The sequence below is a fragment of the Mus caroli genome, chromosome 9 (genome assembly GCF_900094665.2).
Source record: "Mus caroli chromosome 9, CAROLI_EIJ_v1.1, whole genome shotgun sequence".
NCBI lineage: Eukaryota > Metazoa > Chordata > Mammalia > Rodentia > Muridae > Mus > Mus caroli.
In genome coordinates this window covers 107,442,614-107,461,610 of record NC_034578.1, presented here as the reverse complement: position 1 = coordinate 107,461,610, position 18,997 = coordinate 107,442,614, and the positions used below count along the sequence as shown (strand labels likewise).

The 18,997-nt window shown below is 42.4% G+C and overlaps 1 protein-coding gene across 43 annotated transcripts in view; it reads left to right on the top strand.

Moving 5' to 3' along the window:
- Positions 1-18,997, top strand: part of Arpp21 (cAMP regulated phosphoprotein 21) — a 167,061-nt gene that overhangs the window by 39,387 nt on the left and 108,677 nt on the right. For 27 of the 43 annotated variants that reach the window (XM_029481269.1, XM_029481278.1, XM_029481270.1 and 24 more), the window contains exons 2-9: positions 6,922-7,098; positions 8,919-9,079; positions 10,168-10,209; positions 10,893-10,982; positions 15,290-15,434; positions 16,731-16,809; positions 17,483-17,542; positions 18,241-18,381. In XM_029481269.1, coding sequence (XP_029337129.1) covers positions 8,954-9,079; positions 10,168-10,209; positions 10,893-10,982; positions 15,290-15,434; positions 16,731-16,809; positions 17,483-17,542; positions 18,241-18,381 — 683 coding nt within the window. In that variant the 5' untranslated portion in view covers positions 6,922-7,098; positions 8,919-8,953. Of the gene's footprint in view, positions 1-6,723; positions 6,837-6,921; positions 7,099-8,918; positions 9,080-10,167; positions 10,210-10,892; positions 10,983-11,653; positions 13,479-15,289; positions 15,435-16,730; positions 16,810-17,482; positions 17,543-18,240; positions 18,382-18,997 lie in introns of those variants that run through there. The other 16 variants (XM_029481265.1, XM_029481260.1, XM_029481252.1 and 13 more) reach the window with 8 other exon arrangements.

Below are 18,997 nucleotides of genomic sequence, written 5' to 3'. Positions count from 1 at the left end.
CACAACCCCTTTTGACAACCCTCTATCACCCAAAATATTTACATTATGATCCCTGACAGGAGCAAAATTACAGTCATGAAGTAGAAACAAAACTAATTTTATGGTTGGGGTCACAACAACATGAGGGACTGTATTAAAGGGTCACAGTGTTAGGAAGGTTGAGACCCGTCAGTGTGGATCACTATACCATGACACTGAGAAGACTCAAGATATATTCAGATATATTCAGATCCAACCTGAATACATAACTGTTTTATATATATATATATATATATATATATATATTTCAGAAAGGTTATGTGATAGCATTAGACATATCTTTAGAAATTTGTTTTATGTTTACATAGAAGAAGAGCATATCACAGAAGCCTGAGTTCCTAGCATTTTGCTTTAAGATTAGATTGGTAATCATTTCTAGATGGTGCATGTGGACTGCCAATATCAATTCTGATTAATGTTTACTTTTAATGTCTTTCTGAAAACCCTAAGCCTATTTTATCTGGATATCAGGTAGACATATGATTTCCTGCATGTTGATGCTCAAGAGATGGCTTATTGCATAAGTATTTGTTATGTAAACATGATGACCTACTTTAAAGTCCCAGCACCCACTTAAAAAGCTGTATGTGGTCCAGGTTCACCCCTGTAATCCCAGTGGTGTGGGAGGCAGAATGTAGAATATTGCTGGAGATTGCTGGCTGCTAGCCTAGTTCCAAGTTGAGTGGGAGACCCTGTCTCAAAAGAACAAGAATTGAGAGAGATAGAATGGGATTCCAGGCATTCTATTCTGGCTTCCACACATACAAAGGCATGTCCATCTATTCATTATATGTAGACATACATGGAATGCATATACCATATTTATACACCACAGACATGTACAGAGAGAGAGAGAGAGAAAGAGGAGAGTGATAGAGAGAGGAAAGAGAGAGAGAGAGAGAGAGAGCAAGAGAGAGGTGTGGAAGAGGGTGTGAGCTCTGGGTGTGGAAGAGGCAAAGTAGGCAGATGGTTTACATTCAGAGACATTAGGGTATTTTGATGCCTCTGAAATATGGCTTCCAGGGCTGTCAGAGAAAGACAGAGTAGAATCTTTGACCCAACCATGCTTGTGAGCTTGGGACCAAAATAATGGAAGAGACTGTTATTATCAGGAGTTGAGCTGCAAGTGTCCGTGTGATGTTGAGTAGCTCATTTACGAGGCAGAACATAGTGACCCCGTGAACATACCTGATCGTCATGTCCAGTGAATGAGTTGTTTTGATTGGGTAAATACGGCTTACATTGCTATGGCAGCCAGCAGTCTAGGAATGAGAGTGATTGACAAGATCTCTGACATCCCAGGCAAAATGATTGACGTTAGCACAGCTCTGTTACAGTGTGGTGGAGGGTCCTGTCTAAGCCTCTGGATTTGCTGTCTGTTAGATGTACTTTTCAGTGGCTTTGTTGCTCTCTGAATTATGTAATCTTTTAAAGTTTGCACTTGCTTGGAAATCAATTGACCAATGCGTCTATGGATATACACTCCTCTTTGAACGATGTTAGAAATAAGAGGTAATGGAGGTGAGATGGCTCAGCTTGTAAAGGTGCTTGCTGCCACATCTGGCAACCTCACTCTGATTCCCAGAACCAACAAGATTGAAGGGGAGTACTGACTCTCTATGGCTGTCCTCTCACATCAACACAGATGCTGTTGTCTGCTGTCTCTACTTTAACACATACACATAAACAAATGAAGGAATGAATGATCAAATTGTAATAACCAGTATGAAAGTTGAGGCCATTTGAATAAATTTTGGGGCTAGACAATGGTCTGTCAGTCAAACTGAACTCAGGCCCAATGCTTTCAAAGTCCAGCTCCTTTCAATAGATTGGGTCTAATAACCACCTTTAACTGAAATTAAAACAAACAAATATAAAACACTGGGTCAGAGATGTAAGAAAACAACCAATGAGTTGTTTTGCCCCACCCCGCTCTAACTGCCATTCCTGAGAGTCAATGTTTGCCCTGTTTGGAGCAACTTATTTTATCACTAAAAGAAGTTAGGACAGGAGCTCAACAGGGCAAAAACTTGGAAGCAGGAGCTGATTGCAGAGGTCATGGAGGGGTGCTGCTTACTGGCTTGCTTTACCATATGGCTTGCATCCTTAATAGAACCCAGGACTACTGGCCATGGGATGGTACCACTCACCATGGGCTAGACCCTCCCCCATTGATCACTATTTGAGAAAATGTTCCACAGCTGGACCTTATGGAGGCATTTCCTCAACTGAGGCGCTTTCCTCTCTGATGACTTCAGCTTGTGTCAAGTTGCCACACCAAAACCAGCCAGGACAGAGACTAGCATCAGTAAAAGTTAGGCAGATGCTCAAGGCAGGAACCTGGAGGGAGGAGCAGAAGCAGAGGCATGGTGGAACTTTGCTTGCTGGCTTCTCTCTGTAAAATTGGCTTGTTCCATTTGCTTTCTTATGCAATTGAGGACCACCTGCCTGGGGTGGTATTGCCTATAGTGGGCTGGGTCCATTATTAATCAAGAAAATGTCCCCAAAGACTTGCCTGCAGGTCCATCTGATAACAATTTCCCAATTGACATCCCCCATTCCCAGATGACTCTAACTTGTGTCAAATTGACAACAATAACAACAGCAGCCGCAGCAAACTGACCAGCATGGCACACACAACTCACCCCCATACACTGATGCTGGCAGATTCTGTGACTCTCACATACCCCTAACCAGTCTCTCTCATCAGTATCCACATTGCATTGAGACATCAAAAAGCCTTTCTTACCATGATACCATGGCTGAGGTAATGGGGATGATGTCATTTACAAGTCCCAGTCAGAGCAGGTTACATCACAGAACTGTTTTGTACAGGTTTGTCAACGATACCTGAGGAAACTTGGAAAGGCAGCAGCATGGCAGCTTTCTCTCTTGTGCTTGCATATTCTGCCTTTGATCTTTTGGGATGTATGGCAACTTGTTTATTGTTTCCCCATATCACATTCAGAAAGGTACAGAATAAAATTTCCAAGGGAAGTTGCATTATTTGACCTGAATGTCAGGTCTCGTAGCTTATCTTTAGACATAGTGAAACCATGGAAAAAGCTTGTTTTATGTGAAAAGTAAACTCTCAGTACTTGACTTTTCTCCCCTGAATGTTTCGCTGACAAAAGATGTCCCCTCCTTTTTAAACATTCATTTGCCCACGGGGCTACATTTTAGTCCCCAATGCTTTATCATCTACTTCTTTACCTGCTAGGTGTACACAACCACCCATGGACACAGACCTATACATATGATGTCATCATATGAAAAAAAAAATTAAAAACTAGGTTTCTGTAAAATTAAAGTAAAATAAATTATTGCAAAAAGGATATTGGTAGAATATTTCAGTTTCCTAAAATTTGTGCATTTTTTTTCTTAGATGTAGAAGTGCCTCCTAAGGTTACTTTCCAAATGTTTTACTGTCAGTTTTTTTTTATTTGCATGCAAACAAGCATCTTAAAATATTTGTGTGTTTTGCCTCACAAAAAAGAAAAAAAAAGTTTATCTAAAGGGCTAAGTTCCTGGTCTAATGCCTTTTACACATATATTAAAACTTAAGTCTTTCTTTAGGAAGCTAAATTTATGAAACAACTTCACACCCTTTTGTTCACCCTTAAGAAGATTTCAGACTTGCTGAAGTCACTTACATATGCAAAGCTTGTGCCTTGCCATTGTTACCCCTAGTTTTATCAAGAGCTTTCCTTCCAAAATATAGCCTTCTTTATACTTGATTTGCGATGTTAAAAATCTTTTAGGAAAATCAGCCAATTGAGTCTTCGGCGACTGAATCATATTTTAGCTTGTCTGAATTTCTGCTTTACACAGGAAACCAACAAATCTCTACGGCCTCTTCAAAATGCAAGTAACCTTCTGCCAAAGGGCGAAACCATTCAGTTGTCCTGATGAGTGACATCTGACTGTGTTATCTAACTCATGGGAGAAGCCATTCAGTTGTCCCCGATGACTGTCTTCTGACTGTGTTGTCTTGCCGTAAAATATTTGCACAAATTTAGCACCGGTGTGCTAACTTCTCACATATTGTGAAGGGGTGACTAATGAAGTGAGCATCTCGACTTGCAGACAGAATCCATCTTTAATCTCCCATCTAGACAGCAAAAGGAAGAGCCTACTGGAATCTGAATCAAATGCTACATGACCCACAGTGATTAGGGTATGCAACTCATAGATATGTACAATAGGCCACGTGCAAGTTCTTGGTGGGAACCAAAGGCAGAATGACCATAAGCTTTGAGTTGCATGACTTTTTTACACACCTCTTTGTCTCCTCCTTACACTCCTAATTACTATCATTTTTATCCTAAAGCAAGGTTAAGACATAGAAAGCCACATTAAGATCAGGTCAAATGGTCACCACTTTATTGATATCTTCTCTATAAACTGGCTAAGAGCATTGTGTCAGTTTTCTGTAGATTCATTATCCTGATAGGTTCTCCTAAGGCATCCTTCCAAATTCAAGATTGGAGTCATATTTCTGGGACTCTGAGATGGCTCAGCTGATAAAGGTGCCCATGGCAATCCTGACAATCAGAGCTCAGTCCTCAGGTCACGCGTGGTGGAAGGAAAAAACACCGAGCTGCCCTCTGATTGCCACTCAGGTGCTGTGGCACATGCATATTCATATGCACGCATGCACATAAAAGTTATTGGATGTAAAATAATAATAATGTCCATAAAAGAACCCCAGCATCTTGCCTTTTGTGCGTTATGTACACTAAATATATTATATAATAAAAGTTTCTCCCTTTCTGTGCCTTTATTACATAAATTAAAATTGGATGACCAAATTTATTAACAGGATTTTGCCAAGAAAAATATACTCATTAGATATAATTTGGTTCTTGATTAAAAAAAAAAACAAAAACGAGAGAACTTGGACCCGATCTGCATGAAATGGCAGTGCAGGAGTGGGGTTCGCTTGGCGAGCAGAAAGCTGGAGTAGGGCTGGTTCCTGGCATTGCTTCCTCAGCAAAGAGAACAATTTTAATCAGTTACAAAAATATTTGCGATCCATATGCTCCTCTCTGCTCACTCCCATATGCCCACATTCTCTTTTATCTTGGGAAAGATGATGACTTCATGATTCAGCCGTGTAAGAATAATACCTCGCTGACTTTAGAGTTCAGTTCTATTTCAAAACATGTCCTGGTAATTACGCACACACACAGATCCAGGCTGTTAGCACTTGGGTAGTTACGTGAATATGAGTTTGTTCTGTCTTCTGGGGAATATATATTCTCATATCCTCCTACTGAAGCCAGGCTAGGTATCCGAGGCTTCAATTTGAAACTCCATTGTCACTGGCCTTTTGGATTAAATGCCCCTGTGCAACTGTGAGGGTAAGAAAATGAGACAAAGGCCTGTAAAAAAAATCACAATAAATTCATTCACCTTGGGAAAAAGAAAACAGCACAAAAAGCCACTTGGTAACTTTATCTAACCGGAGAGCTTATTCTAGCCACGCAGGCTACATTGATCCTTTTCTTAATTTTTTTTTTTTGTTTTATTTAACTAAATTGGCCATCTACCATGGTAGCCATGGTACAAGGAGCCAGAATAGAAAAATAAAAATGACTGTCAATCCATGATCCGTTTTGTCTGAGATGTGTGCTTGCCCCTATCCCAATAGCTCTGTGGTTTCTAACAAAAGGTGAGCGTTTTTAAAGCAGGTTGTCTGTCAGCATAAAAAATGAATAAATCTGAAATTATTGATGGGATTCATGGTTGTGTTTTCAACAGTTGTTTTCCACTGCACAACAAATGGCTTTGTAACCCAATATGCTGTTAACAGAGCCACTGCCAAAACTGAGAGGAATCAGCCAGGCCCATCTAGGCTAGTAGGGAGGGATGGCAAATAGAAAGGGTTTCCAGCCTTCCGAGCAGTAGTTACATGTAGTTAGTGTTTTGCGGGCAATAGGACCCAAGAGGTGTGTCTGCTGCTGTCAGTGTCTGTGCCCCCCGCCACCTCCGAGAGGCTGAGCATTTGGGTTTGCTTTTGGCAAACGCTATCAGGATCCCGACTCTGTTTGCATCCAAGCTGTCTGTGTGGCTGCTCCTGTAGGAGTTTTGAGAAAAGAAAGTGTACATTAGAGCGTGGATTGTTTGCAAGGGGCTCGGAGTGTGCCAATCTGTTGCTTGCTGCGACAGTGATTCTTTGCTGTCACACGGAATGCTCAGCTGGCAGAGTTGTCCCGTGGGGAAGGAAGGAGGGCTGTGGAGAGATTGTTCACCGGGAAGCGGGGATATTAGGGATGCTTTGCACACTGTCTGTGAAGTGAAAGGTGCTCTTTCAGCTGAGCCAGTGTGAAAGTTTTCTGCTGTCTTCTCCCTCCTTCAAACTTTACAGACAAGGCCTCATTAAACCCAAACTTGTTTATATATTGCATGAAGGTCTCTCACAAAAGACTCATAGATGTAGATTTAAAGCATATCCGCACCCTCCTATAATATGGACAAAGGCTTTGATTTAGAAATAAAAAAGACAAACCTTTGGCATGTAGGTGACTTTGATTCTTATTGAAGCAAACACACAAACTTGTATGTGTGTGTGTGTGTGTGTTTTAATACAAAGTGCGAGATTTCACTAAAAAAGGTTAAAATTGAAGTGAGTAATCTTCGGTGCATAATTCAGTTGTTAATTTTAGCTCCTTGCGTGGGTGCCGCTCTGACTTGAACAGCCGGCTGTAGCCTTCATTGGAGAAGAAGCCGGCAGCTTGGGACAGGTGGAGCTGGAGCAAGCTGGGAGCGAGATTTGCTGGAAGCTGGTCATTAGTGTTAGAAACCCAGTCTTACTTACTGTGTGCTTCTCTGGACGGCCACGACGATTGCCACAATGATTTACTGTTCTTCTTCTTTCAGGTTGTCGACCATGTGTCAAGCTGTGTAAGGAAACTGCCTCGAGATGGACACTCTGGACTGCTAATGGGGACATGGGACGGCAGTTACCTCTGATCACTTGCGTGGATTCTCCCGGAGCAGAACGACAGAAGCCGCCAGTCATTTGCCCAGATCTACAGCTGGAATTCTGTGCTGAAGGTAAAGCATGGGGGGGGGGGGAACTGCAGCTCATCTGTATCTTACTGACATTCGTCTTTCATGACCATACCTGTCTACAGAGACCAACCCTCAGAGTCAGGACCTGTCTGTCTCGGGTATTCGAACTCAGTTTGCTCACTCTGTTTAATTATTGTTTGGTTTTGTTGTTGTTGTTGTTGTTGTTGTTGTTGCTTGGTTGGTTTTGTTTTAAGCACTCTGAAAACTGAGTTAGGGCAACAGAAGTTCTTTGTCTCCTCACCCTACTGGCTGCTGAGGCAAAGCAAACTGGGAGAATACAACTTTTGTTTTGTTAAGGACACACACTGGGTAAAGCCCTGGTAGAAGGCATTTGCCCAAAGGCGGCAGAACTTAATACCTCCCCAAACTTAAAAGCAGCAAATTTACCAACTCAAACCTCTGCCTCCTTCAGGAAAACTTTTCCCTTCCACAATCCCACAATCCTCTGCCAAATAAATAGGTCCGTGTACTTGTTAGATTTTGTTACAGGCCATCTGTCCTGTCATGGTGGGTTTCAGCAAATCCAAAATCAAGTTGGCCATGGTGTGGATTTGTTCCGTGATTGCCACTTTCAGCAGAGAATAAAGTTTCTAAAGTAGTACCCGGTAATGCTGCCGCGCTCACAGAGACCACGGACTACTACTCTTGCAGAGGCCCCTGTAATGACCAGGATGGGACAGGGACTGGTGGCGAAGCTTGTGAAAGAAAGAACCTTTCCAAGCTGCAGCTGCTCCACTCCCACCCCTCTCTTATCTGATGGCTCCTTCCCCTTCTTCCTTCTCTGCTTCTCAGTTTTTCCTTTTTCCTCCCTCTGTCTTCCATCTTCCCTCCCTTCATTTCCGCATACATGAACAGGAAATAAATAAGTGAATGATAAGGGATCTGTGAGCACATCAGAGAGAAAGAAGTGCCAGAGGTTTTTAAGGAGGTTAAAGGGGGTGGGGGTGGGGCAGGAACAATAACGGAATTGAAGTCTAAAAAGCCACTTCCTGTCTGTAGAGCAGTGTGCTCTGAGCGTGGAGTGGCAGGGGGCAGCAGCATTTATCATTAGTACCGCCTGCCAGGCTGCCTCTCCAGAGCTTGCAGCACTGATGCAGTCCAGGTACTGGGCAGGAACAGGAAGCTGTGGGGCTGCTGCCGCTGCTGCTGCTGCTGCTGCCGCTGCTTTTGTTAGCTTTTAGTTGGAAGCCTGACTGTGCTGATCCTGGACGACTCATGGCCAGACATAGATCCCGTGTTAATACCAAATCATAACCTTTCTTCCATCTGAGTTTTGTCCCTGAACACAGTGCAGGGTATTCCATGTTGCTGGGTGCTGGGAAGGTGTTTCCATGGATGCAACTTAAAAATCATTTTCTGAATTATATCTGAGGTACTGCCTGCCTATCAGTAGGACCTTTCGACTCGGATGTTGGGGGGGGGTCACCTGTTGAAGCACTGGGGGACTGTCACCATTTTCTTCTCTCTGTAGCGGGATGTGGGTCCTAACATGGGTGGGAGCTCTGGGTCTCGGCTAAGAGGAGTTGACTCATTTTGACAGAAGGTGTACGCACATGTGCTGATGTGTGCGTGGATGGGCTAAGGCTGAGGTGACGCACCTGCCTCCTGTGTGTGCATTTGCTGCTCAGTATTGTCTTGCTCTGTCCTCTGGAGTGTGTCAAGTCGTCGGTAGGGATGCTGGGCTGTGCCTCTCTGGGTGTGAATTCACGGGGGGTGGGGGGGGGAGGGCATGAGAGAGCTCAAGAATAATTAGAGATCCTTCCCTGCACTGATATCGTTTTTCTGATACTGTCACCTTTTAGGGTCTAAAAACTCTTTTTAATTTGGATCTGGGAGAATGTCTGAGCAAGGAGGACTGACTCCGACCATACTGGAAGAAGGGCAGACGGAGCCAGAGTCTGCCCCAGAAAATGGCATCCTCAAGTCAGAAAGTCTGGATGAGGAGGAGAAGCTGGAACTACAGGTGAGCTACAAGGATCTGTCCTTAGACTTCCACCTCTAGGATGTATCTGAGGTTGCATTAGGAATTTGGTCGTTAAGGGATTCGGAGATCAAGTTTATAAGAATCGACCCCAATTGTTCAGGTTCTTCTTCTTCTTCTTCTTCTTCTTCTTCTTCTTCTTCTTCTTCTTCTTCTTCTTCTTCTTCTTCTTCTTCTTTTCTTCTTCTTCTTCTTCTCCTTCTTTTCTTCTTCTTCTTCTTTTGGTTTTTTGATCGTTTTGCTTTTTTAAGGATGCCATAAAAGTGCCTTTAGAAACAAATAATAAAGTTATCCAAGGAGCGTATTTAATCACTGCATTTGTATACAGGAGCCCAGTGCTCCTTGATAGACTACCTCAAGCTGTGTGTGTAAGGACTTTACAGATGTGGCTTTAGGCTCTTGAAGTCTTGACACAAATTCCTTATTACATGGAAAGATGGAGAGACAGCTCATACATGTCAAAGCCCTGTATGCTAATCATCATAGATGTGTTAAGGTTCAAATCTTATTTTCAGGCAAATTGAAGCCCAAGAGTCCGCAGCTGAAGAGTCAGAACACAAAGACAGATTAGGGGAAGGGAGTGGGACCTGGAAAGAGCTAGCTGGGGAAGCAGGGGAGAGGCAGGATTAACTGCATGGCAGCGATTTACAAGGAAGAAAAGATGCGGGTCCAGGGAAGGCACACTGAGCTTGGAAATGCTATCGATTTTCGTTGAACTGATTCACAGATGTGTTAGCCATTTCCATGAGCCAACCTTATCAAAAGCCAGTGACCATAGAGTCATCAGAAACTTCCCAGGTTGGTTCTTCAGTCCTGGGCTTGCTAGGAGGACAAAGGACTAAAAGTGACAGTGTCGAGTGATTGGGACTTAGGCCAGGAGGGTGCTCTTCCTAGTGGCCGTAATATCTTTGCTTCCACCAAGGATATCCCATTATCAACGATAATGACATGTTCCCCTTTGATTTTTCTCTCCCCACCCCCCTTCTGTCTTTCTCTCCATCTCTTTCTGGTTTTCTGTTTTTTTTTTTTTTTGTTTTGTTTCTGTTTCTGTTTCTGCTTCTACCATGCAGCGGCGGCTGGCGGCTCAGAACCAAGAGAGGAGAAAATCCAAGGTAAGGATCACCAGGGTCCCAGGGGAGTCAGCACCACAGTTAGAATAAACAATACATTTTCCATCAGAGCTGAAGATGTGCCCATATCTCAGAGGCTGGGATGGGTCCTGCCTATGTCATACAAGTTGGCTGTCATGCTCACCTTCTGTCTCATATGGATGCTTCTGGCTCAGAATCTGAACATCCATAAGTGTTCCTAAATACAGTAGGAGTTTCTGTGGTGCTTTACCCAATCCACATCCACTGGAGATTTTCTCTTGTTGTTGTTGTTGTTGGCTAAAATTTAGAGCAGACATTTCAATCTTTCAAGTGATCTCTACCTGGAAATAAAGGGACAGTGTTGCTCAGTGCTCAGAACGCCTGCTTTGTCTTCTCCTAATTTAGTTTTAAAGGAAATTTGCCCAGTCAGGGGTTTCTTGGGATGTTTTCAAGAAATGACATTCATTCACCCTTTATGCTTGAGCCAAGATCGTTAAGAACTGTTCCAAGAGTTTTTATGCTCGGCACTGGCTCTCTGATAACTTCTCTTTGCCCTTTGCACCCAGAACCACGTAGCACATTAGATCCTGGACTGAGAAGTCTGATTTGGGAATATTCATACAAATAATGTGATCGACCGCCATGCTTTGACAGTCTGAGAATGCTTTCTGCTTTTTTCCCCCCTCCTTAATCTCAATCTGCAGTCAGGAGCAGGCAAAGGGAAGCTGACCAGAAGTCTTGCTGTCTGTGAAGAGTCTTCAGCTAGATCTGGAGGGGAAAGTCACCAGGATCAGGTATAAAAGCTGGTACTAGAAGGGCCTGCATGACGACATCTCTGTGTGCATGCTCAGGTATAAACCTGGTATTAGATGGGATTGCATGACGACATCGCTGTGTGCATGGCCACTACTAATTTGACATTAAAATGATGTTTTGCGGGAGAAAACAGGAATTGAAGAAAGAGCATTTTCTTGCTTCCTCCTGTTTATGAGACATTCTGCATAGTTTAGAAGTTTGGGGCTGGGGACATAACTTAGCAAGTTAACTGCTTGCTACACGAGCAGTTTGGCCTATGTTTAAGCCCCAGAACCCACTCAAAACCTGAATATGGTGCATATACTTGTAATCTCAGCACCTGGGAGATAAAGACAGACAGATTGATTCCTGGTATTCAAGGGCCAGTTGGCTCAAGGCCTAACCAGTGAGCACCCCCAGGTCCCTGTGAGAGACTGTCTCAAAAATAAATAAATGAATGAATAAATAAGTAAGTAAAGGCAGATAGCAACCGAGGAGAAACACCTGAGACTGACGTCTGGCTCCACATGCACAGGAACTTGTACTCCCAGATGTACCTCCCACAAATATGCAAATAACCCCCCACACACTCATACACCCCCACACCCCCCAGATCTTGCACAACTAGTTTCAATGTATATCACAGGATATTGCATTTGTTTTTTTCCAGACTCTCTGAGAACTGCAAATGGAAAGGAACTCAAAAGAATTTAGATTAAAACTTAACTTAAAAATAAAATAAAATAAAATCCAGTAAGCACGGTAGTGCTGGATGTCCACCAAGGCTCTCTCTTGATAAGGCTGAACCAAATACAAGCCAAGCATCCTGTCTTTCTGGAGACAGCTTACCTCTCAGCTCCCCAAATGAACTTGCCTATAAGTAAAACACCATTGTTGGCTCCTAGGAGATGTAAGAAGTAGTGTCTAAGCACCCTGAACTGTGGTAAAATGCCAGAATGGGCTTCAGGAGGTTTTTATTTTTATTTTATTTATTTTATTTTTTGACTACTGCAAAAACGGTCCAGAAAAGCATCTGAACTGGTGGCAAATTTGATATTAGCCAGCTGCTACACGTCTCCACCCTCATCTTTGATTCCCAAAACTTAAAATTCCAAGGCCCTTCACAACCTCTTTGTTACTCTTTTTTTTTTTTTTCCCCTTTTTGTTTATCTGCTTACGGAAAACATAGTCTTGATGCTGAAATTTTGCTTGTTTTTCTCAGAGGTCAAAGGCAGCCAAGACAAAAGGCAGATGATCTGTCTGAGCCCAGAGGAAGGGAAATTGATTACAAAATCATTAATTTTTGTTTGGATTTCTTTGGCTTCTCTTTTATCTTCCCACCCCCCTTTCTGCTTTAATTGAAATCCTCTAAATTCTCCTTATGGACACAGAGAACATGGAGAGTGCTTTCTTTAAAAAGAACCAAAAGAAAAGAAATCCTTATAGATTTTTGTCCTAGGAGTGTTTCCTTGATTAGTCTCATTTTCTTCACATGCCATTCATGTGTAGAGGCACAGACAAGCTCTCGTTCGGTAGCCATTACTATGTGTCATAGACAGCCCCCTACCCCCTTTTTTAAAACTTGGGCTCTGAGAAACGTGTGGCTTTCCTTCAGCATTTTATGTGTGCTTCTATTTTTTAACCGAGATGGGAAAGGTGGAATGATGTGAATCCCATGCCTTGTACTGTCAATGTGGATGGGTGGCTTGTGATGCACAGCATCTGACTTGTGGGAAACCCTGTACAGTGCCAGGCTCCGGGAGAAGTAAGGACCCAGTTGTCCCTCACTCCTAATGCCAATCAGGGGAGGCCAACCTCTGTAGATTTCATTTGCTCTTTGTCTCTTTTGACAAGGCACAGGAGTCTTGGTAAGAGTCATCTGTGCCATAGCACCCATTTCAGAGGCAGGTCTAGTGGCACCTCCACACAGTGGGTGCAAACGGTGCTTTGTTCCTGCTGGTTCTGAACCCAGAATACAGGATTCATGTTGGAGCAGAGAATTAGGCCCCTCCAGCTTTCTGTGGACTAGCCAAAGAGTGGTGGGAATAGGGGGTTGGCAGAAAACCAACAGACACATATATAATCAAGTCACCCGATCTTAAGAATTTATACGCAATGCCTTCACTAGATAACACTGAACACTTAGAAAATGTGTGGACTGACTCCCAGAGAAGTATACAGTACATGGAATGTATTGCTTTCCCCGTGTTTGTATATTCACAGTATTTGGGAAACTGCCTTCATTTTCCTGTGTGGGAAAAGCTTTCTTGTCCCCCATGTTACTTGATCTCAGACCCACACCTGATGGTTCAGTCTGTCTTTGAGTAAAGGAAGCGTGTTTTTTTTTCTAATGTTATAATATTTACTGACCAGTGTGTTACTGCAACTTGAATCATTCTTTTACTGTTGTTGGGTATAAACTTATCCTGTACCAATGTATTTATTAACACTTGTATTTTAATATTGAGCGTATCAATAAAAATATTTAAAAATAACAGATTGTTTTTACCAATTCTACAGCACTTTTTGTGTATTCTTTCTACACCATATTGTATATTTATGTGTAGAAATATATATATTTTTTGAACCTGAGTATAGTATTTGTCAACACACAGCAGCAATTTGTACATTCGGCTACAGTGGGTGTCTTTGGCTTCCGTTTTTGTATATAGGATTTATTGCCAACGTGATGACTTTTTTAGATTCCAACTTAGAGAGGGCTGGATGGTTCATATAGTTTTGAAGAAGAAATGGAACCATTCTCTCATGACCCATGTGCCCACAATTTCTCTATGAATCTACTGATGGCCTGGCTGTTCCTCAGACACCACCTCAGCTGGAAATGCCCTAGGGATGTCCTGAGAAAGTAAAAGCAAACTCCAGCCTCTAGCTCCTCCTTGAACCCTCACAGACTGCAACAGTTCTCTGTCCCTAGTCACTTGAAGAATGACTACAGTAGAATTCCAGTCTGATTTGCATATCTTGTATATGTCCACCCCTCCCCCCAAAATAACCCCCAAGGAGTTGGAAAAACCCAAGTTAGTTAAAAATTTATGAATGACAGCATGCTTTATCTCCTCTTCCGTATCATGGAAGTTGGAGAGCTGTTTTGGTTTGGTTTGGTTTGGTTTTTTTTTTCCTCTCACCACCATGCAACTTCCCTTCAGCTATCATTTCTAATGGGGGGTTCCCTCCTCATTGGAAACAAGACCCACCCCTGACCAATAGTCCCTGAAGCAGTGAGTGTCATTAAGTGGTCTCTCATATACCACACACACAAAGCCAGCCGCAACTTCCCTAAAACATCACGACTCCAATCAACATACACCGCAGAAACTAAAAAATCCAAACAAAACATCATGTGAATGCATTCTGCTCCAAAGAAGCAAATGTGCAATCAAAGTAATGGCTACTGCGTGTCAATCAATATAAGCAGATCAGTTTCCAGGAAACAAAACAAAACAAAACATAATAAAACAAAACAATGATTAGCAATGTAAATGTAGTTCAACACTGTACTCTGTATCAAGAAGCAGCACAGGAGAATCTATTTGGGGAAAAATAAACTACATTTACCCCAACATAGACCTATAGATAACTTATGAAAACATAGCAGGACTCACCACACTTTCCAAAAGGCTATGCCTTTTTGTGACTCTGATTTATAACAAAATATTAATGACATTCATAAACCAGCTCTATGACCCCAGAGCTAAGATCTCAGCAGTCACAGGGTTCGATTGGCCATGTGTGGGGTACCCTTCTTGGCCTGGTTTCATGGTAGGATTGCTACTGTACTTTGGATGCTGGGTGCTTTCTTTCTCTGAGTTCTAACTGCATTTCTGACTCCTGGAAGCTGTCTGTCTGTGTGCACGTTTCTCCTTTTAAGGAGCTCTCGAAGAGAATTAATTGGAGAAGCCTTTTTTAGACATGACAGTGGCTCCAATACGAACAGGTTAAAGGATCCTCCCTACAAACACTACACATTTAAAAATAAACCTGTAGGGAAAATAAGAGTTGTGATCTACAGGAGTTTAGCTTGATTAAAGTTAATATTCATGAGGCAAAGTTTAATACTAGATATGACTTCTGACCTCCCACTGACGTCTGGATTTCAGTTCACCGTAAAGGGCAAGTATTCTTTTTTTTTTTTTTTTCTGACAGGCTTAATTTTTTTTGACCACTTAAGAAAGAGGAATCCATACCAACCTCTCATTTTTCAATACCTCGTAATCTCTGTGCAGAACGGAAGCCAGGCAGGGATGATTACTTTTGGCCCTAAATTATGATATTTTTCCCCCAACAGGAATCAATTCACTTACAGCTTTCCAGTTTCCCCAGCCTGCAAGAGGAGGATAAATCTAGGAAGGATGATTCTGAGAGAGAAAAAGAAAAGGATAAGAGCAGAGAGAAACTCTCTGAGAGACCCAAGATCAGAATGTTATCAAAAGGTGAATCTGCAAAACATTTCCTTACCTTGCTTATCGTGGACACGCACAAAGCCAGGAGACATTGCAAACCCACACCAATGTTTACAGCCCAGAGCACTCTGCACCTAATTTTCCAAGTGGCCCTGTATGTGTAAGAGAGGAAAAAAAAATAGTGACCTTGACTCTCTTTTTGTTCCTGCACCCTTATTTGTATAGCTAGAGAGGTTTATTTTTAGAATCACTTATTTCTTTGAGTTCCCATTTGAATCTCCTGTTCTCAGTGACAAGCTGGGGAGAAAGAGGGGATTGAAATCGGTTCCTGTATTCAGGTTCACTGACAACTGACTTGGATTGGCGAACAATGGTGATACACAGCTTTCTATTTTCGCTCTCACCTTTATCTTAAAAGACAGGCAGCGAGGGCCTTAGCACCTCCTCGTAATAAGCCATACGGGGTGGAGGTCAATAGAAGCCCTGGCACCAAGGGCTTCAGTCTTTGCATCCGGCCACTGCTGCATGTTGATTCATTTGAAAACAAAAATTACATTTCTATTTGGAAAAGAGCCATTCCTCCTAAAAACTACAGGCCTACAGTCCAGAATTTTAGACTGTGGATGTACCTCTAATTGTACAAAATAGAAAGAAGCCAAGCTGGAATGGAGAGCTATGCTGGAGACCACACTGGGAATCCAAGCAGCCTAGGAATGGTAGCCCCTCTTTGTGCTCTGTAAACATATTCCTGCTTGGAGCAGTTCTGTCTGGATCAAACCCTCACTCAAGCTTGGGGTGTGTCAGAGGAAAGAGCATAACATTTCTAAAATGGCTGTATAAACCTGAACTTATCCAGGACCAGGAGATCAGAAAGACTCGAGAACATTTATCTCTTACCATGTTTTATACTGATTAATATTTAGGTAGTTTTATAATAGAACCTTCATTTTTAAAAACTGTTCCGTTTTAATTAAAAAAAAAAAAAAGGTTGTCATGGGATCACAAGCTCTTGAGGTCTCTGTGGGTTGGATGTACCTGTCATGTGGAGGCAGTACCTCACTGGTTTTTCTGCACAGAACACACTCCACCACCAACAGCAAGCACACTTCCCCTCCTGTGACACCAGGGTCTTCCCACAGTCAAGGTCTCAACCCTCAAGTCTTATTTCTGATGTTATGATCCCTGCTTGCAAGTATTTTCTCCCTGGTACCTTCCTTTGAAATTTACCTGAGCTGGAAGGAAACCAGAACATTTTCAAACCCTGCCCCACCCTGTATTCCCATCATCCATCCGGGCATCTCAACTCCCTCCTGCTGTTTGTTTCAGATTGCAGCCAAGAATATACAGATTCTACAGGCATAGACTTACATGGGTTTCTAATTAACACGCTGAAGAACAATTCCAGGTAAATTTTAATGGTGAAAACAAGCTTTTTGCTGGTGTTGTGGGAGGGTGGGGAGTCAGAAAGAATATTACAAAATAATTATGATTAGTCAGAATACTTTTAAGAAATCAAGTACTAAAAACAGATGGCTTCCTTGATGTCTCTCCTGAGCTTGCTCTGCTCCGTTGATAGTTTGTATCTCCTTGTGGATGGCTAGCCCTAATAGTCACATAGTTGCTCCCTGTATAAGTTAGAGTGTACCAACTTTGCTTTGCTAACCCCAGGGGCATATTGAAGTAAAAAGGAGAGAATGAAATGATGTTTATTTACATCAATCCATGGTGCCTGGGTGCAGGCACATAGTCATGTGTACTCAGGACTCCAGCTTGGCTTCTTTCCAGTTTCTTTGAACTTTAAGTCTTTGTTGGTTGTATTATTATCATTCAAAAATTTACATGTCATGATTCGCATTCAAATGATGGCATTTAACACTACCGAATGAATACTTAACAAGTGAGAGGAAAATGAAACTTCGGAGTTCCAAGTCGTGGCTTGCAAACCAAGGAGTCAACATAGTCCGAAAGATGAATTAGAGTTAGGTCTGCTCTGTTTCCCCGTTGAGTTTGATAAATTGTATTTGCTCTTTGAAAACTGAAAGTACATGAAAATTTCCCTTTGAACATTTATTTTACAGGGACAGGATGATACTCTTGAAAATGGAGCAGGAAATGATTGATTTCATTGCTGACAGCAAGTATGTTCAATGGCAATGCTAGCTAATTCGATGACATGTCTTAGCTCAGTGTCTGAGTTAATGACTCATTCCACAGAGAGCTGTAGATAAATAAAATGTCAGCTCGTATGGTTCTTGGTATGTTCAATGAAGAAGTCACTGGATCTTGGAGTGGTCATTGCTTGGGTCACGTGTGATCTTGCCTGTTAAATTTCTGGCAAAATAGCCATAAACAGGGGGCTTGCTTAGCCCCCACTAATTTGCATGGAGGAGCCGTAACAAGAAGGGACCCTTCTCGTTTTTATTATAGATTTTTAATGGGCTCCAGCTGGCTGCAGTCAGTTATGCCTGGAAATAATTGTGCTGGGTTTGGTGTAAACTGGGTAATGACACATGTCCAGATAGATATCTGCAATCTCTATTATGTCATGGAGCCTGTCCCCTGCCTGCCTCTGTTGATAAGGTATCCCGAACTAACCCAGAACACTTTGCAACAGACAAAATGAACATGCGGCTGAGAAACAGCAATGCCTACTGCAGCTCGATCAATAAATCTATGATAGTAGAGATTTGTCTGCGAGAGAAGACATCAGGTGGTGTCGAAATGAAAGATGCCAAGTGTTTCTGGATAAAAGGAGATAGTGACGTGTAAATCCCTGTAAAATATACTACTGGCATGAAATGAAGATGCTGACTTTATTTCTGTAACTCTGTTCCAGTAACCACTATAAAAAGTTCCCCCAGATGTCATCCTATCAAAGGATGCTGGTCCATCGGGTGGCAGCATACTTCGGATTGGACCACAACGTGGATCAAACTGGAAAATCTGTCATCATCAACAAGACCAGCAGCACCAGGATGTAAGTCCCAACGTAGTGTCTGTTTGGTGTTTTCTTTTTCTGTCAGAGACTGGTTTATAAGAGCACACTATTCATTGCAAAGTATGCGACGTTAAATATGTATAGCGCTGGTTATCTTTCTGGCCTAATAGCAGTGGGATGTCAGGAATCCGTATAAGACCAAATGAGATCTAGGGAATTTGGTGGGGGAACTTCACTTCAAAATAGCATTCAGATTAAAAACAACAGGCATTGATTGGTCTGGGAGTATAGCTCAGTGGTAGAAAACATGGATGACACACAAAGTTTATTAGATTCCCAGTGCAACAAATGGGTAAAGCCTAAGCAAGCAAGTAAGCAAGCAAGCAAGCAAGCAAGCAAGCAAGCAAGCAAGCAAGCAAGCAGGCGAGCTCTTTCTGCAGAGATAGGCATGATAGCATATCCCTGTGCTCCCAGTACTCTGGAGACTGAGGCAGGAGGATCAGGAGTTGAAAAATAGTCCTATATACACGCTATGATTCTGTCAAAAAGACGGGGAGGGGAGATGAAGGGAAATCAGGAGGGGATGGGTTAGGGGAGGAGGAATCAAGGATAGGGTTTATAAAGCTGTGACACAGAGACATTTGTCCTTTTCTAC